This window comes from Ranitomeya imitator, chromosome 2 (genome assembly GCF_032444005.1).
Source record: "Ranitomeya imitator isolate aRanImi1 chromosome 2, aRanImi1.pri, whole genome shotgun sequence".
Taxonomy (NCBI): Eukaryota; Metazoa; Chordata; class Amphibia; order Anura; family Dendrobatidae; genus Ranitomeya; species Ranitomeya imitator.
In genome coordinates, this window is record NC_091283.1 from 557,041,313 (window position 1) to 557,066,055 (window position 24,743).

Consider the following 24,743-nt stretch of genomic DNA (forward strand, 5'->3'; position numbering starts at 1 on the left):
GCTTGTTGGTCCGATTGCAGATTTTATCCAGCAAAAATAACATCTGTCAACAAAGACGGTAAGCATTTACAATTAAACCCTGGATAATCCAGACCATAACTGACAGTCTCCTGCATGTACAACATAAATGTCTGTATAATGTATACATGTGAGCTAAAAGCCCCGAAATCTGTGCAGTTTTTATGTGATTTATTCATGTAGCTTATTATACTGTTCCCTCTCTATATTTCAGGCACTTACACTGTAAAGTTTTTTGATGGTGTTATTCAGACAGTTAAAAATATTCATGTGAAAGCCTTTTCGAAAGATCAGGTAAGCGTCTTCCGTGACTCTCTAGTCTTTCGGTCTGTCAGCAACTTCCGTCACGGAAATTCCGTGTCGCTGATTGGTCTCGCCAGCTGCCTGTCATGGCTGCCGTGACCAATCGGCGATGAGCACAGGCCAGTTAGTCCCTCCCTACTCCCCTGCAGTCAGTGCCCGGCGCCCGCATACTCTCCTCCACTCACCGCTCACACAGGGTTAATGCCAGCGGTAACTGGCCGCGGGTACCGCACTCCGTAACCGCTGCTATTAACCCTGTGTGACCAAGTTTTTACTATTGATGCTGCCTATGCAGCATCAATAGTAAAAAGATTTAATGTTAAAAATAATTAAAAAAAAAACCTGCTATGCTCACCTTCCGTACTCAGACGATGTGCTCGCGGATGCCGCCATCTTCCGTTCCCAGAGATGCTTGCGAAATTACCCAGAAGACTTAGCGGTCTCGCGAGAGCGCTAAGTCATCTGGGTAATTTCGCAATGCATCCTGGGAATTGAAAATGGTGGCAGCCGCGCGCATAGGGACAGCTTCGCTGGATCCCGGCGGGTGATTATATAACTATTTTTTATTTTAATTATCTTTTTTTAACACTATGTGCCCACACTGCTATATACTACGTGGGCTGCGTTATATACAGCGTGGCTGCTATATACTACGTGGCCAGTGTTATATACGTGTGCAATATTGTATACCGCGTGGGCTGCGTTATATACTATGTGGCCAGTGTTATATACTATGTGGGCAGTGTTATATACCACGTGGGCTGTGTTATATACCGCGTGGCTGCTATATACTACGTGGCCAGTGTTAGATACTATGTGGGCTGTGTTATGCACTGCGTAGCCTGTGCTATATACTGCGTGGCCTGTGTTATATACTGCGTGGCCTGTGTTATATACTGCGTGGCCTGTGTTATATACTGCGTGGCCTGTGTTATATACTGCGTGGGCTGTGTTATATACTGCGTGGCCTGTATTAGCGCATCGGGTATTCTACAATATGTATGTATGTATATAGCAGCCACATAGTATATAGCACAGGCAACGTAGTATTTGCTATATACTACATGACCTGTGCTATATACTATGTGGCTGCAGGCCACCATCTAGTAATTCTATATTGGTCATGTTCTCCCACACTTATACCCACACACATGCAGCCATGTTTCATGTTCTTTTTGTGATCTGGCTACAACCAGTGGGATCCCCCTGGATTTACGGGACTCTTATGGCATATCCTGTGGCATACCCCTTTAAGCATGGAGCTAGGCTCTTGGTATTGAATGGAAAGCGGGAAGTGATGTTGCACTAGAGGACATAATTGCTGGACTGCTTTGCGTTAGTGAAGTCACTTAGTTAAATGAGATCCCTGAAGACAAAGCGTCATTCTAATCCTAACCTATGCAATATTCCTAGGCTTTAGTGATTGAGCCTACAGGCCATCATGTTGCTCTTTTACATTTGAGGAGCAAAGTATAGGAAAAGGTTCATGTCCACGTCATCAGGACGACGCCATATGGTGCTAGTGTTGTCATATACACTGTAGGATTTGTCAGCTTCCAGCATTAAAGCTGTCTACTAACTGGGCACTTCTTATAGGCGAATGCTGCTCGATCGAAGCACCGAGAGCGGCCCACGGAAAGCACATCACCCTCCGATAAACAAAGAGGGAAATTTCGGGAGCAGAGGAAAAGTTCTGAGAACACCACCACCATAGAGAAAGAGAAGACGCAGACTCCAGATAAGAAAGCCGGGCAGGTGCACAAAGATAAGAAACCTGTGCCCTGCGAAAAGGGCAAAGCTCCTGCAGTAAAAAATGAGAAGGAGGACAAGGAAAATATATCTGAGAATGAAAGGGATTCCTCTGCAGAGACCCGCATGGAGGAGCGGAGCGGGCAAAACGACAGCTTGAAAGTACCGCATGAAAATGGAGATCGGAGGAGGAAACGTGATCGTTCATCCTCTCTAACATCTGGTAGGTTACAGGGGGGAGCATGGCTCCTGTGGGAGATGGAGGCTGGCGTCAGGTTGGAGCTTTGAGCAATCTAAATGGCTAAAACCACAGGATCATCAGTTTAGGAAAAAAAATTCTGAAATTGAATAGGTATATGGCTTGTTTTTAACTTTTTTCTTCTTCTTATGAATGTGTAAATCGGGCTACAGTTTTCTGAGCAGGAGACGGTGTGTTCTTCCGACCCCCGCTTTTCCTGACCCCCTCCATACACATGCACACCCTGCTTACAGAGTGTAAATGTGTCTTGTATGAAGAGAAGGGGTCTAAGTTGCTGCCAGACAGCACTGCCTGCAGCTTTTTCCAGAACCAAAGGATCAGACTTTTGATTTCAAACCGCCCAATCTTTTTGTCGAGCGTCCCCCATGTACAGTGCCTTGCGAAAGTATTCGGCCCCATGGAACTTTTCAACCTTTTCCCACATATCATGCTTCACACATAAAGATACCAAATGTAAATTTTTGGTGAAAAATCAACAAGTGGAACACCATTGTGAAGTTAAACGAAATTTATTCATTATTTTAAATTTTTGTGGAAATTCAAAAACTGAAAAGTGGAGCGTGCAATATTATTCAGCCCCTTTACTTTCAGTGCAGCAAACTCACTCCAGAAGTTCATTGTGGATCTCTGAATGATCCAATGTTGTCCTAAATGCCTAATGATGATAAATATAATCCACCTGTGTGTAATCAAGTCTCCGTATAAATGCACCTGCTCTGTGATAGTCTCAGGGTTCTGTTTGAAGCACAGAGAGCATCATGAAGACCAAGGAACACAACAGGCAGGTCCGTGATACTGTTGTGGAGAAGTTTAAAGCCAGATTTGGATACAAAATGATTTCCAAAACTTTAAACATCCCAAGGAGCACTGTGCAAGCGATCATATTGAAATGGAAGGAGTATTATACCACTGCAAATCTACCAAGACCCGGCCGTTCCTCTAAACTTTCATCTCAAACAAGGAGAAGACTGATCAGAGATGCAGCTAAGAGGCCCATGATCACTCTGGATGAACTGCAGAGATCTACAGCTGAGGTGGGACAGTCTGTCTATAGGACAACAATCAGTCGTACACTGCACAAATCTGGCCTTTATGGAAGAGTGGCAAGAAGAAAGCCATTTCTCAAAGATGTCCATTATAACATGTTTTAACCCCTTCATGACCCAGCCTTTTTTTGACCTTAATGACCTGGTTATTTTTGGCAATTCTGACCAGTGTCCCTTTGAGGTAATAACTTAAGAACGCTTCAACGGATCCTAGCGATTCTGAGATTTTTTTTTTCGTGACATATTGAGCTTCATGTTAATGGTAAAGTTAGGTTGATGATTTTTGTGTTTTATTTGTGAAAAAAATTGAAATTTGGCAAAAATTTTGCAGATTTCGCAATTTTCAAATTTTATTCTGTTAAACCAGAGAGTTATGTGACACACAATAGTTAATAAATAACATCACCCACAGGTCTACTTTATATCAGCACAATTTTGGAAACAAATTTTTTTTTTTTTTTTTAATGCTAGGAAGTTATAAGGGTTAAAATTTGACCAGCGATTTCCCATTTTTACAACATTTACAAAACCATTTTTTTTAGGGACCACATCACATTTGAAGTCAGTTTGAGGGTTCTATATGGCTGAAAATACCCAAAAGTGACACCATTCTGAAAACTGCACCCTTCAAGGTGCTCAAAACCACATTCAAGAAATGTATTAACCCTTCAGGTGTTTCATAGCAGCAGAAGCAACATGGAAGGAAAAAATGAACATTTAACTTTTTTAGTCACAAAAATGATCATTTAGCAACAATTTTTTTTTTTTTCTCCTTCGCCTCATTGGGGGACACAGGACCATGGGTTATGCTGCTGTCACTAGGAGGCTGACACTAAGCTGACACAAAAAAAAGGTTAGCTCCTCCCCTGCAGTATACACCCTCATACTGGCTTCCAGAGACCCAGTTCAAGCTTAGTGTCCGTAGGAGGCACACTGTTTTTTAATTCTACCCGGACGAAGGGGGCGACGGATTCTTTCATGGTCCGATCTCCCCCGAACCAACAAGAGGCGAGCCCCGGAGTTTCACCTCTCCGTATCCTCTCCTGCGACGTGGGAGCCACTGCCTGAGCTGACCTTTTTTGGGCGACTGTCCCTTTCCCGGGCGCCGATCTCCACACGTTGTACAGACGTGCACTGGTGTTGTTTACCTCCAGTATCCTCTTCTGCAGCCAGGCCTTTTTATTGCCGGACATCTGCCCTGTCCACCAGGTTCTCCCTCGGCTGTACAGAGGCACTATTCCCGTGGCGTCCGTGCAGACCACACTGCATCACCACTCTCTATGCGTGATTCAGGTGGTGGACGGTTCCTCTCCACCCCCCTGTCTGGGGCTGGTGGATGGACGCTTCCCAACCCCTGCACCGTCCCTGCCATTTCATCCTAGGCACTCCTCACCTCATCGGGGTAAGTGTCTCATGGGGGGTGGGGGGGTCGCCGATTTTGCGGTCCTGAGGGCTCCTCCTAAGTAGCGGCACATCGTTTGCTCTGGGCCCCTTATTTTCGGCACTTTGCGGCCGCGCGCCGGGCCGAAGCCGCAAATTTAGTCCCCGGCTTCGGCCTAGCTGCAGGATGCTGCCGATAGGCTCCGCCCATTCTTTCACGTCATTCGGTGGCGCCGCCCCCCGGTCCTGGCGCTTCTCGCCGCCTCCGAGATCTCTCTCCTGATCTCGGCGGCCATCTTGGTTTCCCTCACTGCACGCCGCAGCTCCAGCTCTGCCGCAGCTTCTAGGCGACACAGCGCCCACGTGCAGCGATTTTATCCAGCCTTCTCTTCGTCTTCTCAGGTGACACAGCGGGACACAGGACCTGGGTAAGGAGACTTCGTCAGCCTCTCCTCTGCAGTGCCGCCCTCTGCTTCCCTAGCTTATAGACCCTGTGGTCTATTTTTTGCATTAGGTACATCATGTCCCAGTCAAGGTCTAAAAAATCCTCTAAGGTGCATACGACCTTTTTTTTTTTCTGCGTGTACCACCTGCCAGGCCCCACTTCCTCGGCCTCAAAGTTCCCCCCTCTGCTCTGCCTGCGATGCTCCATGTGCCCAGGAGCCCTCCATCGCCACCGACTCCGGCGTACCTAGTCCCGTCCCCCCCCCCCCCCCGTGGGTCGCTTCACTTTCGCAGTCCGTGGATTTTTTTTTTTTTAAGCCAACGCCATCAAATCCATTCAAAACCCTCCCGGGGAACGGGGCAATCCGTTACAGGTCCTAAGAGATCCCTCCGTAACAGGGGAATCGTCGGCCAGCAGGGGCCGCTCTCTCCATTAAGAGGCACGGTCATCCAGAAAACGGATCCGCACTACCTCTCCTGAGCGCTCACCTCGCCACTCAGACTCTGGCAGCTCCACCTCTCGCTCACCCTCTTTGGGGGCTCGCAGCGTTCACGACTCTGAACATGAGCCTGAAGTATCATTAGACCCGGAGGCTCCGGAGTTTAGAGCTACGGATGACTCCCTCATTGTAGCAGTCAATCACGCACTTAAGGTGGACGATGACTCTAATTCTGCTCCGGAACACGCAGTCTCTTTTACCAGAACCAAGCGTTCTCATAAGACTTTTGCCTCTCACCCAGATTTTCTGGATATAGTCAGGCGACACAGGGAGCGTCCGGATAAGCGTTTCACGGGAAAGAAGGACCTGGTATCGAAGTATCCCTTTTCAGCAGATCTCGTGAAGGACTGGACGGATCCCCCTATAGTAGATCCTCCGGTCTCGCGCCTTGCTTCTAAAACGCTTCTTTCCGTTCCGGACGGCGCTTCAATTAAGAGTCCCACTGAACGCCAGCTAGACTCTCTAGCTCGCTCAGTGTACGAAGCCTCAGGTTCTTCCCTATCCCCCTCCTTCGCCGCGGCTTGGGTGGCCAAGGCAATGGTTTCCTGGGCGGATGCTCTAGCTAAATCCATTCATGAACAGGATCTCCCGTCTGAGATGGCGGACCTGGCTAAACAGATAGCCATGGCCAGTGATTACGTGATGTACGCATCTCTCGATGCAACGAATTGCGCAGCATCGGCGGCTTCAAACGCCATCTCTATCAGAAGGGCTCTTTGGCTCAGAGAGTGGCGCGCAGATTCCTCCTCTAAAAAATCTCTGATCTCTCTCCCTTTTCAGAGCGGGCGCCTTTTCGGTGAAAAGCTTGACCAGCTTATTTCCGACGCCACAGGGGGAAAGAGCAAGTTCCTTCCCCAACAGAGGCCCAAGGCGGCCTTCCAGCGCCAGCCTTACTTTCGCTTTCGGCCCTTTCGTACCAGCCCAGCCTGGTCCAATCCTACCGGTTTTTCCAGAATGGACCGATCCGCTCGCGCAGACAGAGACGCTCGTCCCTCCTTCAGGCTGAATCCGTCCTGGCGAGGAAAGCCGAGGCAGTCCAGAACCAGAGGTTCTAGACCCCCCCAGATTCCCGTCTCAATGACTCGGGAACGGCGCCAGTCGATACCACCAGAGTAGGCGGACGTCTACTCCTTTTTCAGCAAGCCTGGCTCTGTAATTCACGACGAATGGGTCAGGGATCTGGTATCGTCTGGCTACAAAATAGAGTTCTCTGCTCCTCCTCCAACTCGGTTTTTTCCCTCTCGTCTCCCCAGTTCGGGAGCTCAGTCTCGCGCCCTCCTTTGCGCCATTCACTCCCTCCGCCAGAGCGGGGTCATTGTTCCAGAACACGAGAGGTTCAAAGGTTTCTACTCAAACCTCTTCGTCGTGCCAAAGGACGGAAAAGTGTGCCCCATTTTGGATCTGAAGCTCCTGAACAAGTGCGTAAGAGTACGGCACTTCAGGATGGAATCGCTCAGGTCGGTCATCTCTTTGATGGAAAGAGGGGAATTCTTGGCATCGATAGACATCAAGGATGCCTATCTTCACATTCCGATATTCCCGCCACATCAGAGGTTCCTCCGCTTTGCCGTTCTAGAGGACCATTTCCAGTTCACGGCCTTACCCTTCGGTCTTGCCACGGCGCCCAGGGTATTCACGAAGGTCATGGCGGCGGTCATGGCCATTCTTCATTCTCGAGGAGTCGTCGTGTTACCTTACTTAGACGATCTCCTCATAAAGGGTCCGTCTTTTCAGGCCTGCGAGGCAAGCGTCCACATTACCCTGGATTCTCTTTCGCGCCTGGGCTGGTTGATCAACTTGGACAAGTCCTCTCCCGTTCCTGCCCGTCGGATCTCCTTTCTGGGAATGATCCTGGACACTTCAAGGGGTCTGGTCTTGCTTCCTCGGTCCAAGGCCCAAGCGCTTCAGCAGGGAGCCCGAACGCTCTGCCATCCTCGCCCGCGAACCATTCGGTTCGCCATGAAGATCCTGGGAAAGATGGTTGCAGCAATCGAAGCAGTTCCTTTCGCTCAACTCCATCTCCGCCCCTTGCAACAGGCTCTGCTGGACAACTGGGACAGGAGTCTCCCATCTCTCGACCGTCCTTGCCCGCTGTCCCCGTGGGTCAGACAATCACTCGTATGGTGGACCCTGGGTCCATCTCTTCTCCAGGGGAAGTCCTTTCTCCCGATCCGCTGGTTAGTGGTAACTACGGACGCCAGTCTCCTCGGCTGGGGGGCGGTGTTTCTTCACCACTCTGCCCAGGGCCGTTGGACAGTTCGGGAATAGAGTCTCCCCATCAACATCCTGGAGATTCGTGTGATCAGACTTTCCCTGAGTCGCTTTCACGCCCTGCTCGCGGGTCACCCAATACGAGTCCAATCGGACAACGTCACGGCGGTGGCTTACATCAACCACCAGGGGGGTACCCGCAGCAGGGCGGCGATGCAGGAAGTCTCTCACATCCTTCGTTGGGCCGAAACCAACCATTCCACCATTTCTGCGGTGCACATTCCGGGAGTCGAGAACTGGGCGGCGGACTTTCTGAGCCGCCAGGGCCTTGCCTCGGGAGTGGGAACTCCACCCAGAGGTTTTTCAACAGATCTGTCTTCGCTGGGGGACCCCGGACGTGGATCTGATGGCGTCCAGATTGAACGCCAAGGTCCACAACTTCATTGCGCGTTCTCGGGATCCCCAGGCCATAGGAGTGGACGCGCTGATTTCACCGTGGCATCAGTTTCTACTCCCATACGTGTTTCCTCCCCTTCCCTTACTGCCGAAGGTGATCAGAAAGATCAAGACGGAGGGAGTTCCGGTCATTCTGGTCACCCCAGACTGGCCACACCGCGCTTGGTACGCGGAACTCGTTCAGCTCGTAGCCGACGTTCCCTGGTGGTTACCAGACCGCCCAGACCTGCTTCGCCAAGGACCGATCTGCCACCAGAGCTCAGGGGCCCTACGTTTAACGGCGTGGCTGTTGAAACCTGGATTCTAACTCGAGCCGGTTTCTCTCAGCAGGTCATTCCCACCATGTTAAGTGCTCGCAAGGCATCTTCCGCCTCCATTTACCACCGCGTCTGGAAAACTTTCTTCTCATGGTGCAGGCTCCAAGGTCACCCTCCGCTCGTTTTCTCTATCCCTTGCATCTTGAATTTCCTTCAGTCCGGTTTGGACTCCGGCTTGGCACTGAGTTCCCTCAAAGGCCAGATCTCAGAGTTATCCGTGCTGTTCCAGCGCAGGATCGCCGCCAACCTTCAGGTCAAGACCTTCATTCAGGGAGTCTCCCATGTGGTTCCCCCCCCCCTACAGGATGCCGTTAGAGACCTGGGATCTCAACTTGGTCCTGGGGGTTCTTCAGGAACCTCCGTTCGAACCCCTTCAAGACGTTCCGCTCTCTGTCCTCTCATGGAAGGTTGCCTTCCTGGTAGCCGTGACGTCCATCAGAAGGGTTTCAGAGTTGGCCGCTTTATCCTGCCGGGCTCCTTTCCTTGCCTTTCATCAGGACAAAGTAGTCCTACGTCCTTCCCCGGCTTTTCTTCCGAAGGTGGTCTCATCTTTTCATCTTAACGAGGACATCATTCTTCCCTCCTTTTGTCCGCAGCCCAAACATAGGGTTGAGAAGGCTCTCCATACCCTGGACGTGGTACGGGCCCTCAGGAGGTACATTTCCAGAACGGCTCATTTCAGAAAATCGGACGCCCTTTTCGTGCTCCCGGAGGGTCACAGAAGGGGTTTGGCTGCGTCTAAAGCCACGATAGCCAGATGGATTCGATCTGCTATCCAGGAATCCTATCGGGTCAGGGGCAGCCCTATCCCGGCGGGGATTAGAGCACACTCCACTCGGTCGATGGGTGCTTCCTGGGCCATCCGGCACCAGGCAACAGCGGAGCAGGTTTGCAAGGCCGCAACGTGGTCCAGCCTGCATACTTTCTCAAAGCACTACAATGTTCACATTCACTCCTCTGCGGACGCGGCCCTTGGCAGGCGTATCCTGCAAGCGGCCGTTGCGCATCTCTAGTCAGATGGTACACGGAGTTATTTGGTTGTATTGTTTCCCTCCCAGGGACTGCTTTGGGACGTCCCATGGTCCTGTGTCCCCCAATGAGGCGAAGGAGAAATAAGGATTTTTGTGTGTACTCACCGTAATATCCTTTTCTCCGAGCCACTCATTGGGGGACACAGCACCCACCCTGGTAGCCTTACGGCTCGTTATCTTTTTTAGTGTTTTGACTGTTTTGTTAACATGTTATACTCTAATGTTACTTGATATATTGTTGTTATTCTACTGCTTTTGCACTGAACTGGGTCTCTGGAAGCCAGTATGAGGGTGTATACTGCAGGGGAGGAGCTAACCTTTTTTTGTCTCAGCTTAGTGTCAGCCTCCTAGTGACAGCAGCATAACCCATGGTCCTGTGTCCCCCAATGAGTGGCTCGGAGAAAAGGATTTTACGGTGAGTACACACAAAAATCCCAATTTTTTTTTTTTTTAATTTTCCCAAGGGTAAAATGAGAAACTGGACCCCGAAAGTTATTGTACAATTTGTCCTGAGTACAGAAACCCCATATGTGGGGGTGGGGGGGACCACTGTTTGGGCACACGTCGGGGCTCGGAAGGGAAGGAGCACCATTTGACTTTTTCAATGAAAAATTGGCTCCAATCTTTAGTGGACACCATGTCGCGTTTGGAGAGCCCCAGTGTGCCTACATATTGGAGCTCCCCCACAAGTGACCCCATTTTAAAAACTAGACCCCCCAAGGAACTTGTCTAGATGCATAGTGAGCTCTTTGAACCCCCAGTTGCTTCACAAATTGATCTGTAAAAATGAAAAATAATTTTTTTCCACAAAGTTTTTTAGCATAAAGTTTTTTCATTTTCAGATGGGCAACATGATAAAATGGATCCTAAAGTTTGTTGGGCAATTTCTCCTGAGTACAACCATACCTCACATGTGGGGGTAAACGACTGTTTTGGCACACGACAAGGCTCGAAAGGGAAGGAGCGCCATCTGACTTGAATGAAAAATTAGCTCCAATCGTTAGCGGACACCATGTCACGTTTGGAGAGCCCCTGTGTGCCTGAACATTAGAGTTCCCCCACAAGTGACCCCATTTTGGAAACTAGACCTCCAAAGGAACTAATCTAGATGTGTGGTGTGCACTTTGAACCTCCAAGTGCTTCACAGAATTTTATAACGCAGAGCTGTGAAAAGGGAGGGAGCACCATTTGACTTTTTGAATGCAAGATTGGCTGGAATCAATGGTGACGTTGGAGACCCCTGATGTGCCCTACAGTGGAAACCCCTCAATTCTAACTCCAACACTAACCCCAATACACCCCTAACCCCAACACACCCCTAATCCTAACCAGAAGCCTAACCCAAACACACCCCTGACTCTAATCTTAACCCTAATTCCAACCCTAACCCTAATTCCAACCCTAAGGCTATGTGCCCACTTTGTGGATTCGTGTGTGGATTTTTCCACACAGTTTTTGAAAAATCCGCAGGTAAAACGCGGATTTTCAGTGTTTTTTGTATGGATTTCACCTGCGGATTCCTAGTGAGGAACAGGTGTAAAACGCTGCGGAATCCGCACAAAGAATTGACATGCTGCAGAAAATACAACACGGCATGTCCTCGCGGTATTTTCCGCACCATGGGCACAGCGGACTTGGTTTTCCTTAGGTTTACATGGTACTGTAAAAGTGATGGAAAACTACTACGAATCTGCAGCGACCATTCCGCACCGTGTGCACATAGCCTAATTCTAGCCCTAGCTATAACCCCAACCTTAATTGCAACCCTAATTCTAGCCCTAGCTATAACCCCAACCTTAATTGCAACCCTAATTCTAACCCTAATTGCAACCCTAACCCTAGTGGAAAAATAAAAGTAAATATATTTTCTTTATTTTATTATTTTCCCTACCTATGGGGGTGATAAAGGGGGGTTATTTACATTTTTTTTAAAAATTATTTTGATCACTGTGATAGAATTTATCACAGTGATCAAAATAAATGAACGAATCTGCCGGCCGGCAGATTCGGTGGGCGCACTGCGCATGCGCCCGCCATTTTGGAAGATGGCGGCACCCATTCTAACAGACGGATGGACATCGGGAGGTACCACAGGACCCCGGAGGTAGGGTGTAATCGGACAGCAGGGGGGGGCACCGGACAGGACGGAGGGGAGAGTAGGGCGCGGAGGACAGGACGGAGGGGTAGGAAATACTGGCAGCGGCTGCAGATCGCCGCCTTCAGTCTGTGGCAGGGGTGGGTCGGGGTCTCTAGCCGTGGCCGATGATATTGCAGCATCGGCCGTGGCTGGATTGTAATATTTCACCAAGTTTCATTGGTGTAATATTTCACCAAGTTTCATTGGTGAAATATTACAAATTGCTCTGATTGGCGATTTCACTTTCAACAGCCAATCAGAGCGATCGTAGCCACATGGGGGCAAAGCCACCCCCCCTGGCTGAAGTACCCCTCCCCCTTTCCCTGCAGGTCGGGTGAAATTGGAGTTAACCCTTTCACCCGATCTGCAGGAACGCGATCATTCTGTGACACAGCATATGCATCACAGGTCCGATTGGCACCGACTTTCATGACGCATACGCTGTCACAGGTCGGGAAGGGGTTAAAGTTTTCAACAAGCCACCTGGGAGACGCACCAAACATATGGAAGGTGGTGCTCTGGTCAGATGAAACCAAAATCGAACTTTTTTTGTCAAAAATGCCAAACGTTTTGTATAAAGGCAACACATCTCATCACCCTGAATACATCATCCCCACTGTCAAACATGGTGGTGGCAGCATCATGGTTTGGGCCTGCTTTTCTTCAGCAGGGACAGGGAAGATGGTTAAAATTGCTGGGAAGATGGATGGAGCCAAATACAGGACCATTCTTGAAGAAAACCTGTTGGAGTCTGTAAAAGACCCAAGACTGGGACAAGACAATGATCCCAAACATAAAGCAAAATCTACAATGGAATGGTTCACAAATAAACGTATCCAGGTGTTAGAATGGCCAACTGAAAGTGCAGACCTCAATCCAATCGAGAATCTGTGGAAAGAGCTGAAAACTGCTGTTCACAAACCATCTCCATCAAACCTCACTGAGCTCGAGCTGTTTATCAAGGAAGAATGGGCAAGAATTTCAGTCTCTCGATGTACAAAGCTGATAGACATACTCCAAGCGACTTGCAGCTGTAATCACAGCAAAAGGTGTCGCAACAAAGTATTAAGTTAAAGGGGCCGAATAATATTGCAAGCCCCACTTTTCAGTTTTTGAATTTCCACAAAAATTTAAAATGACCAATAAATTTCGTTCAACTTTACAATTGTGTTTCACTTGTTGATTCTTCACCAAAAATTTACATTTGGTATCTTTGTTTGAAGCATGATATGTGGGAAAAAGTTGAAAAGTTCCAGGGGGCCGAATACTTTTTCAAGGCACTGTATGTTAATTGGTCCGCCATTCCTGCCAATATTTGGTCCAACTAATGTATGGAGCTTACATGTTAAAATGCTTAATTGTTAACATATTTTTGACAGACCCAGGTTTGCAAACTCTTCAACCAGTGACCTTAGAACTAAGAAGAAGGAAGATCTCCATTGCATCAGAAACTCATAGCAGCAAACGTCCACGCCTGGAAAAAAGTTAGTACGCCTAACATACTTGTATGTGTGCAGCTATTTCACACAGTAAAGAAACTGCCCGACAACTGCATATAGTTAAATGTATCTGTGACCTGAAGAGTCTGGTGTAAGTACCTTGAAAATCCATGTACAAACACTAGCCTCATCAGGTCCGTGGCCACCTTTCTTCTATCTCTACCTCTATTTAATTAACTTCCGGCTTCTACAGCACAACAGACAACTGGAAGGCTCTCTCCTTGGATCCCTCAACTATCAAATATTTATGGCATCTGTCTCGGAGTCCCTGTTAACTAGCAATGCGCAGACATCCAAAGAATTACTGTATTAAAACTTGTATAATTCCTATTATAAACCCATTGAAATACAGACTGACTACAATTGTCTATACTAACAAAAGTAGTAATACTCCCCTTCCCAGTACCATGCCACTTATGTTGGACCATTCTAATCTGTTAAATTGTCTATTTATTGTTATTTAATTTATTATTTTTTTTTCATCTAGGAAAGAGTGTTGCTGCTACATCTGAGAAAACTGAAAATGTGTCTGACGGAGAACAGCCTTGTGTGGATGAGGAGAGTGAAAAGGATCCTAAACCGGTGCAGCTGTCGCCCAGCAGAAGTCAGGAAGACAATAGTGTTGTGGATTTGAAAGCAGAATCTGCACCGGACTTGGAATTGGTGCATCGGAATGGTCCATCCGTGGAGCCAGATGGTATGTTGGTGTCGGAACTAGTGATGAGTGAGTATACTCGTTGCTCGGGTTTTCCCGAGCACGTTCAAATGGTCTCCGAGCATTTGTGACTGCTCGGAGATTTAGTTTTTGTTGACTACAGCTGCATGATTTACAGCTGCTAGACAGCTTGATTACATGTGGGGGTTGCCTGGTTGTTGGGGAATCCCCACATATATTCAAGTTGGCTAGCAGCTGTAAATCATTCAGCTTGCAGCGAAAAAAACTAAATCTCCGAGCACATACAAATATTCGGGAGACCACCCGAGCATGCTCTGAAAACCCAAGCAACGAGTACACTCGCTCATCACTAGTCATAACATTTTGATTTTTTTTTCAGTAAATTTTCGGAATTTGAAGTATGTAGTATGTAAATTTTCTGTACACCGTGTAAGCTGAATGTAATTTTCTGTATCTGTCCCCACACCGTGTTCAGCTAAACTGACAACAGAGGACTGCACACCTGTGGAGCATGTGAAACCTGAACCCCCTGAAGTGAAAGGATCGCCGCTGCCTCTAGAGGATGTTGTCAAGCCTGCGGCGGCCGAGGAGGAGTCAGGTCTCCCAGACATCAAAACTGATGGCCATGAGAATAACCTTTCTGGACCAAACGAAATTCAGATGATCACCACCCTATCAGGTGAATATGTAATGTATTCTGTAATGGCAGTCATTTTGTGTAGTGTGTATATACTATAAAGACAAACCTAGCGTGATGAATACAGGTCTGTCTGCTTCTGTTAACCTGATTTGCACAATGTCCCTCTGAAGTGGCTGCGGCTTTTCTTTACCGGATGTACGTACAGCACATTTTGGTGTTTTTTTTTAAGCTCTAGTATCTCCTTTTTAGCAGTTTCGTAGCCTATTTTACTTGCGTGGCACAGCTATACAGCATGACCTCTGCCATATCCGAAATACCAGCTTGCATGAAGGGGTAAGGGAGGGCTTCAGTCCTTTCAGTAATCTGCCACCATTTATGTCTAGCTTGACATTAGTTTCGTGCATTGTGAGTTTGGTGGTGTTAACCATATTGCCATTGAAAGGACATTTCCATCTCTGAATGTTATGACATTGCCCGGATGCCCAAGACTCCCGTGGCACCAGAGGATAGATCTTTATTCCAGAATATAGAAAAAAAAAAGTCATAGGAAGCAATGCAATGTTTTGGTCTTATCTGGCCTTTCTCTAGTCACCTTCCACGACAGCCACTTCGGAGGTTGTCTTCCCCGCCCTAATAGGGGACAGGAACACAAGAGGTTAAATACCCCTCCCCTTCCTGCACCGCCAGTGTTTTCCTGTCCCCTATGGGGCATGAAGAGTTTCTGAAGGGGCTGCCGTGGCCGGCGACGGAGCTCCACTTACCCAGAAGCCTGGCGGCATGAAGGTCGGGTTTCCCTCCTTGATAATGCCGCTCCCGTCTCCTCTCTTCGGAGCGACTCGGGACCCTCCCGCCCCTCCGGCGCTCCCTTTGGGGGCAATGCGGGGCGGTGATGTGCTTGCCGGGGGCCTCCTGCAGCCCCCCGGTTCCCTCCTCCACAGCTGCAGCGCTGGAGGTGGCGCGCGTCCGGGCTGGGGCCGGAGAGCCTGATGACTTCCGGGTTAAAGCGCGCCACTTCCGGTTCAACCAGGAAGCGTGCCATGGAGCGCACGCCGGCCGGCAATGGCGTCCAGCAGCAGAAGCACGCCATACAAACAGCGTCGGGGGCGTTCTTGGACCTACCCCAATCGGGCCACACGTGGGGGGAGGAGCACTGCACGCTGGACCACCGATCCTTATAAAAAGATCCGGGTAGCAAGGTAAGCTGTCTGACTGTTAGCAACCTGACGGACATGGACAGTGACAGACCCCCTTGCTCTGCATCTGCAGATGCCAGCGTTCCCCCTCCTACCAAAGTAAGTAGCAGGTGTTGGGCCCAGCTATCCCCTATATACATATGTGCTTTTATGTATATATGTATATATAGATATTCCTCTAAGTGGCTTAGCAAACCCTCTCTCTCTCTCTCTTAGGGAGAAAAGGTTTCCGACCCTAAAAAGTCAAGCCGCAAATGCAAAGTGTGTACGGCCAAACTCCCATCAACATACGGGAAAAAGCTCTGCCAATCCTGTACGGATGAGGTCCTGCGCGCCGAACAACCCTCGCTGTTGGATAGCATTAGATCCCTCATTAAAGATGAGGTCCATTCTTCTATGGCTACCTTCTCTCAGATGTCGGTGCCTCAGCCACCCCCTCCAAAAAAGAGGAAAAAAGCCCCAGTAGAATCCGACCCGGACTCGGGAGAAATCCAGTCCTCAGGTTCAGAGGATAACTGGGAAAACGAAGGCTCCACTTCTACCCCCACCTGTAGATCAGAAAACAAAAAATATTATTTTAGTTCTGAGGACATGAGTGAACTAATCGGTTTAGTAAGAAGCACCATGGGGGTAGAGGATGAAGAAGTTACACTCACAGTACATGATGAGATGTTTGAGGGTCTGAAACCCAAAGACCAAAAAGGGTTCCCGGTGCATAAGAACTTACGAGATCTAATTCTGCATGAATGGGACCTCCCTGAAAAAGGTCTGACTATACCATCGGAACTGAAAAACCGGTACCCATTAGATGGGGATAACTCCTTATGGGAGACCCCGAAAGTAGATGTTCAGGTGTCTAGGGTAACTAAAAAAACTGCCCTCCCCTTTGAGGACTCTTCGCAACTCAAGGATCCGATGGATCGTAAAATAGAGAGTTTATTAAAAAAGTCCTGGGACACCTCCACAAATCTGCTAAAATCTAATATAGCCTCTACTTGCGTGGCCAGATCTCTATTTATCTGGTTACGCAAACTTGAGGATCACTTGACTCAAGGCACCCCAAGAGAGGAGATTTTAGACTCCCTACCCTTACTACAGAAAGCTACAGGGTTCCTAGCCGATGCATCTGCTGAATCGGTTCGAGTAGCCGCGAAAGCTGCCGTTCTCTCTAACTCGTCCAGGAGAGCACTCTGGATAAAATCCTGGGGAGGCGATTTTGTCTCCAAGTCCAAATTATGTAGCATACCCTTTCAGGGTCATAATGTATTTGGACCCGTCCTGGACGATATTTTGGATAAGGCGGCAGATAAAAAGAAATCTCTCCCTGAGCAAAAGACCCCAAAAAAACGCTTTTTTCGTCCCTCCCGTGATCAAACCTCACAGAGAGGAAAAGGCAAAATGGGAAGATGGAGTTATCCTAAGGGAGGCAGGGGAAAAAATATCCTGGCCCCTCAGGCCCAGCAAACCCCAGATAAACAATGACTGTACTCCGGTCGGGGGTCGACTCTCACGATTTTTCACCGAGTGGCAAAACATCTCCGCAAATCAGTGGGTCCTTCGTACCATTCAAGAAGGATTAAAAATAGAATTCGTGAGACCACCCCCACATTGCGTAAAGATAACCTCCCTTCAAAACCCAGATCTCCAAAACTCCTTGTTACAAGATCTACAAAAATTAATACAATCAAATGTGATTTCTCAGGTGCCGAAGTTAGAGGAAGGACGTGGTCATTATTCACGCCTTTTTCTAATAACCAAGCCGTCGGGGAAGAACAGAATTATCATAAATTTGAAACCCTTAAACGATTCTGTCCGATACAGGAGATTCAAAATGGAGACAGTCAAATCCGTGATTCCCCTCATCGGTCAGGGTTGGATGATGGCGACTGTGGACCTGAGGGATGCGTACTACCATGTGCCAATCCATCCAGAGCACAGGAAATTCCTCAGGTTCGCAGTCTCCAAGGGTCACCAAATCAAACATTTTCAGTTCAATGTTCTCCCCTTCGACATCTCTTCGGCCCCTCGGGTCTTCACAAAGATTATGGCGGAAGCGATAATCTTCATCCGTCAGCAGGGAATATGCATAGTCCCGTATCTAGACGACCTGCTTATCATGGCTCCATCTGCCTCCCGTCTGGAAACAGACGTATCAAAGTCCCTAGAGATATTACAAACCCTGGGTTGGATCCCAAATCTGGAGAAATCGGAGGTCCATCCCTCCACAAGAAGAAAATTCCTGGGGGTGCTACTGGACTCGGATGTAAGAACATCTTTTCTACCCAAAGATCATCAAATCAACCTTGTCCGCAAGGTAACCAAATTCAGAGGCCAGCATGCACCGACCCTCAGAGAATCGATGTCTGTACTAGGGTCCCTGACCGCATGTATACAATCGGTTTCCTGGGCCCAGGCTCACACACGAACTCTCCAGACTTAGGTTCTCCTGCATTCCAGGAGACGACAGACTCCATTGAATCAGAAGATTCTTCTCCCTGGCCATGTGAAATCGGCGCTAAAATGGTGGCTAGATTATCAAAATCTCCAGAGAGGGGTCAGCTGGGACCACCTTCCCCTAAAAACACTCCGCTCAGATGCCAGCAAAAGAGGCTGGGGTGCGGTGGTAGAGGGTTTCCACTTTCAGGGACAATGGACATCGGACATCAGCAGCAGCTCCTCAAATCTAAGAGAATTGAAAGCTGTGGAGGAGGCCCTAAAGGCATCATCAGCACTGATCAAAAATCATCACGTTCGGATTTACTCGGACAATATGACCACAGTGGCCTATCTACGACATCAGGGGGGGACAAAGTATGCCTCTCTAAGAGAAGTGGCCGCAAGAATATTTTTCTGGGCAGAGAGGAACCTTCTATCGGTCACAGCAGTACATCTGAGGGGATTGGACAACACTCAGGCGGATATCCTCAGCAGGAAAGACGTTCATCCGGGAGAGTGGTCCCTAAACCAAGCAGTATTTCAGTCCCTAGCCGAAAAATGGGGTACTCCAGAGGTGGATCTATTCGCCAACAGGCAAAATGCGAAGGTGGAAACATTTTTCTCCCTTCATTACAAAGACAAGGCACAGGGAATAGATGCCTTTTCACACCAGTGGAAATTCAACCTTGCATATGCCTTTCCTCCCATTCCCATGCTGGTGAAAACCCTGCAAAAAATCAGGACAGACGAAGTGACCACAATCTTGGTTGCCCCATTGTGGCCCGGGAGGAGTTGGTACGGCGCCCTATTAGATATGGCCCTGGAAGGTCCCTGCCTTCTACCTCAAAAGACCGATCTCCTACACCAGGGTCCTCTACTACATCCGGACCTAAACAGACTGAACTTGGCTGCATGGCTACTGAAGCCACAATCTTAAAAGCTAAAGGACTCTCAGATGACGTAATCCAGACCCTTCAAAAAAGCAGAAAGGCAGTAACCAATGCCATCTACACTAAGGTCTGGAAAAAATTTACGTCCTGGTGCTTCCCAGAAGTTCCAGACCCCTTCAATCCTGATATAGCAAGGATCTTACAATTTTTACAGAAGGGCTTGGATATAGGCCTTACCCCTAGTACACTCAAAGTACAAGTATCGGCCCTTAGTAGCTTTTTTGACTCAAATTTAGCCAATCACCGCTGGATCAAGCGATTTATGACAGCCGCATCCAGAATTCGTCCTACACTCCGTACTAGGGTACCCTCCTGGGACCTCAATACTGTACTTAACGCACTAACCCAGGATCCATTCGAACCCCTGGATGCTATATCCATAAAAAACTTAACTTTGAAAACAATCTTTCTAGTCGCAATCACTACGGCTAGACGTATTGGTGAATTACAGGCCCTGTCAATACAGGAACCCTATTTAACGGTCACTGCGGATAGCATTGTACTAAAACTAGACCGATCCTTTTTACCCAAGGTGGTCTCAAATTTCCACAGAGATCAGGACATTCTACTTCCTTCTTTTTGCCCAAACCCCTCCAACCCTAAAGAACAGGCCTTCCACACCTTGGATGTTCGCAGGGTGGTTCTATTTTACTTACAACAAACTGAAGCCTGGCGAATTGATCAAAATTTATTCATTCAGTTCTCCGGACGAAATAAGGGAAAGAAGGCGGCAAAAAACACCATCGCAAACTGGATCAAACCGTCTATTTGCTTGGCTTATTCATCGCAGGGACTAGATCCACCTGCCTCTCTGAAGGCACACTCTACCCGAGCAATGGCAACATCGTGGGCAGAGAGGGGGAATGCCTCAGCAGAGCAGATATGCAGAGCCGCCACCTGGTCGTCCATCCATACGTTCACCAGACATTACCGGCTAAATTTCAATAGGGATTTAACGTTTGGCAGACGTGTTCTGCAGGCTGTAGTCCCTCCCTAGAGAAATTAGCTGTTGGTACTACTCCGAAGTGGCTGTCGTGGAAGGTGACTAGAGAAAATAGAATTATTCTTACCGTTAATTCGGTTTCTAGGAACCTTCCACGACAGCACTAATTTCCCTCCCTACCTGATATTCTTATTGGATGATTCCTGCACTTTTGTGGTAACTATACATGCTACTGTGTCCAGGAAAACACTGGCGGTGCAGGAAGGGGAGGGGTATTTAACCTCTTGTGTTCCTGTCCCCTATTAGGGCGGGGAAGACAACCTCCGAAGTGGCTGTCGTGGAAGGTTCCTAGAAACCGAATTAACGGTAAGAATAATTCTATTTTTCAGGCCTCAAAATACATCCTTACAGCTGTATCTTGAAGCTTGAGAAGGGCCAGACATGGCCAAAACGTTGCCTTGTCCTTCTATTATGATTTTTTTTTCTTTTATTCGGATATAAAGATTTAAGTTTTTAAGGTGCCTCAGGATGCTCTGATATTGTACGGTTTTTGGAACTAGTGGGAGGGCTCTACCGAGCAAGCACAGAATTTATCAATGGTGCGTAGGACTTGGCCCATTGCTAGCATGCGCTATATTAGTATGATTGTTGGCACACTCCACCACCTTTAATAACCTAATGGGACCACAGCATTTCTTTTCTCTTGCGCACACACAGTTGGGAATATGTATGTTGCTGCCTTTTCATTATCGGAATAGGTGTCTGTCTCCGTAATTGAAATCCCCAACTCTGAGGAAGTGATGGCATATACCGTATATACTCGAGTATAAGCCGAGATTTTCAGCCCAAATTTTTGGGCTGAAAGTGCCCCCCTCGGCTTATACTCGAGTCACGGTAGCGGTGGGGTCGGCAGGTGAGGGGGTGAGGGCGCTGGGGTATACTTACCTAGTCCCAGCGATCCTCGCGCTGTCCCTGCCGTCCCACGGGCTTCGGCGCTGCAGTTTCTTCCTCTCTTCAGCGGTCACGTGGGACCGCTCATTACAGAAATGAATAAGCGGCTCCACCTCCCATAGGGGCGGAGCCGCTTATTCATTTCTCTAATCAGCGGTAACGGTGACCGCTGATAGAGAAAGAAGCTGCGGCACCGAAGACAGGAGGGGACAGCGCGAGGATCGCCAGGACTAGGTGAGTATAGCATATTCACCTGTCCTCGTTCCAGCCGCCGGGCGCCGATCCATCTTCCCGGCCGGCGCCTCCATCTTCCCGGCGTCTCTGCTCTCTGACTGTTCAGGCAGAGGGCGCGATGACGCATATAGTGTGCGCGGCGCCCTCTGCCTGATCAGTCAGAGCAGAGACGCCGGGAAGATGGAGGCGCCGGAACGAGACGCCGGGAGCTGCAATCAAGGGAGGTGAGTATGTGTTTTTTTTTCTTTATTGCGGCAGCGGCGGCACAAATTTATGTGGAACATCTATGGGGCACAGTGAACGGTGCAGAGCACCGTATATGGCACAGCACAGCTATGGGGCACAGTGAACGGTGCAGAGCACCGGATATGGCACAGCACAGCTATGGGGCACAGTGAACGGTGCAGAGCACCGTATATGGCACAGCACAGCTATGGGGCACAGTGAACGGTGCAGAGCACCGTATATGGCACAGCTATGGGGCACAGTGAACGGTGCAGAGCACCGTATATGGCACAGCACAGCTATGGGGCACAGTGAACGGTGCAGAGCACCGTATATGGCACAGCACAGCTATGGGGCACAGTGAACGGTGCAGAGCACCGTATATGGCACAGCACAGCTATGGGGCACAGTGAACGGTGCAGAGCACCGTATATGGCACAGCTATGGGGCACAGTGAACGGTGCAGAGCACCGTATATGGCACAGCACATCTATGGGGCACAGTGAACGGTGCAGAGCACCGTATATGGCACAGCTATGGGGCACAGTGAACGGTGCAGAGCACCGTATATGGCACATCTATGGGGCACAATGAACGGTGCAGAGCACCGTATATGGCACAGCTAGGGGGCACAATGAACGGTGCAGAGCACTATATGGTTCACACCTATGGGGAAATATGAACGGTGCAGAGCACTATATGGCACAGCTATGGGGAAATAATGATCTATTTTTATTTTTGAAATTCACCGGTAAATGCTGCATTTCCACCCTAGGCTTATACTCGAGTCAATAAGTTTTCCCAGTTTTTTGTGGCAAAATTAGGGGGGTCGGCTTATACTCGGGTCGGCTTATACTCGAGTATATACGGTAACTCCATTTAAATAGTAGTTGTCACCAGTCTGGGGCTGCGTCCCAGATTGGTCATTATTAAATTAGGTAAGTGTCAAAAGTAACTCTATTGTCCCCTGACTATCTAGCAAAAGTTGGGTCCAAACTTTCGGCTTGTGAGATTTAACCCCTTAGTGACGGAGCCAAATTTTTGAAATCTGACCAGTGTCACTTTGTGGTAATAACTCTGGAATGCTTCAACAAATCCCAGTGATTTTGAGATTGTTTTTTCGTGACACATTATACTTTACGATAATGGTAAATTTAGGTTGATATGTTTTGTGTTTATTTATAATAAAATATCAGAAATTTGAGAAAAATGTTAAAAAATTAGCAATTTTCAAACTTTGGATGATTATCCCTTTAATCCAGATAGTCATACCACAGTAAAACATTAATAAATAACATTTCCCTCATGTCTGCTTTACTTCAGGACCATTTGTAAAATGTTATTTTATTTTGTTAGCATTTTAGAGGTTTAAAAATGTAGCAGTAATTTTTCATTTTTTCAAGGAAATTTACAAAATGTATGTTTTTAGGGACCTATCCATGTTTAAAGTGCCTTTAGTGGACCCCTATATTGGGAAACCCCCAAAAGTGATACCATTTTCAAAACAGCACCCCCTGACATATTGAAAACTGCTGTCAGGTATTTTATTAACCCTTAAGGTGCCTTTCAGGAATTAATGCAAAGTGGCATGATAAAAATGAAAATGTGTATTTTTACCACGTAAATGCCTCTAACTTCTGAACAGATTACTACAGCCGGCAGACTCTAAGGCCGCTATTTGGTCATGAATTGTCATGGCAAACATCAGGACCTCAAAATTATGATCTGAGGGCACCAATTGGGATAAAGAGGAAGCCCCCACACTCTGTTAACCATTTATAATGATGTAGTCACTATTGACAGCAGCATCTAAGGGGTTAAACAGATGTGGACGGTGCAAACACTGATCGTGGCTGATGCAGCAAGTTGTCAGCTATAGTGTACAGTGGACAGCTGCTGGATTGTCACCTGTATGGGGATGCCATTTTCTTATATCTCAGGTCAGTTAAAAGACGTATTGGCGGTCATTAAGGGGTTAAGAATGCAGAGCGGGATCCCACAACCCTCTGTGGCCCCTCTTGCAGTAAAGTGACAAGATGTTGCTCTTTGCACTAACCCTGCACTGCTGCATGCTTTACCCAGCGGGTGCTGTGCTAGTGCAAAGAGTGAGGTTTCACTGCGAGACGATGTGGGATACCTCTCTGCTTTCCAGGATCCCACAACTTCATGCCTGACTTTGGTGACAATTCGGGCCCTTTCGCTGGACATTAGAGCGTTTTATGACCGCAACTTGAAAATTTTTTAAAAATCAACAATCTGAGGCTTTTGTAAATAAAACGGACAGTCCCAGTCTAATGATGGGTACTCTTTAGGCTTTTAGAGAAATTCTCCATTTTAGCTCACCTCCCCCATGCTTGATTTCTATACTAATTGCCTGTTACTGCTCATACTATGGAACAGCGAGCGCCTCTATTAAACAAGGTACCATATATACTTTAGTATAAGCCGAGATTTTCAGCCCAAATTTTTGGGCTGAAAGTGCCCCCCTCGGCTTATACTCGAGTCACGGTAGCGGTGGGGTCGGCGTGTGAGGGGGTGAGGGCGCTGAGGTATACTTACCTAGTCCCAGCGATCCTCGCGCTGTCCCTGCCGTCCCACGGGCTTCGGCGCTGCAGCTTCTTCCTCTCTTCAGCTGTCACGTGGGACCGCTCATTAGAGATATGAATAAGCGGCTCCACCTCCCATAGGGGCGGAGCCGCCTATTCATTTCTCTAATCAGCGGTGCCGGTGACCGCTGATAGAGGAAGAAGCTGCGGCACCGAAGACAGCTGTGACAGGAGGGGACAGCGCGAGGATCGCCAGGACTAGGTGAGTATGTTATATTCACCTGTCCACGTTCCAGCCGCCGGGCGCCGATCCATCTTCCCGGCGTCTATCTGCGCTCTGACTGTTCAGGTCAGAGGGCGCGATGACGCATATAGTGTGCGCGGCGCCCTCTGCCTGATCAGTCAGAGCGGAGAGACGCTGGGACCGGACGCTGGGAGCTGCAATCAAGAGAGGTGAGTATGGCATTTTTTTTTTTATTGCAGCGGCCATGGCACAGATTTATACAGAGCATCTATGGGGATATATAAGAACGCTGCAGAGCACTATATGGGGCACAGCTATGGGCCAATATAAACCGTGCAGAGCGCAGTATGTGGAG

General features: G+C 48.3%; 1 protein-coding gene across 17 annotated transcripts in view; it reads left to right on the forward strand.

Moving 5' to 3' along the window:
* PHF20 (PHD finger protein 20) overlaps nucleotides 1-24,743 on the forward strand; it is a 156,803-nt gene that overhangs the window by 67,246 nt on the left and 64,814 nt on the right. For all 17 annotated transcript variants that reach the window (XM_069752012.1, XM_069752016.1, XM_069752018.1 and 14 more), the window contains exons 4-9: nucleotides 1-58; nucleotides 233-312; nucleotides 1,918-2,293; nucleotides 13,231-13,335; nucleotides 13,838-14,047; nucleotides 14,502-14,705. The exon at nucleotides 1-58 is cut by the window's left edge and continues 27 nt beyond it. In XM_069752012.1, coding sequence (XP_069608113.1) covers nucleotides 1-58; nucleotides 233-312; nucleotides 1,918-2,293; nucleotides 13,231-13,335; nucleotides 13,838-14,047; nucleotides 14,502-14,705 — 1,033 coding nt within the window. The remainder of the gene's footprint in view (nucleotides 59-232; nucleotides 313-1,917; nucleotides 2,294-13,230; nucleotides 13,336-13,837; nucleotides 14,048-14,501; nucleotides 14,706-24,743) is intronic.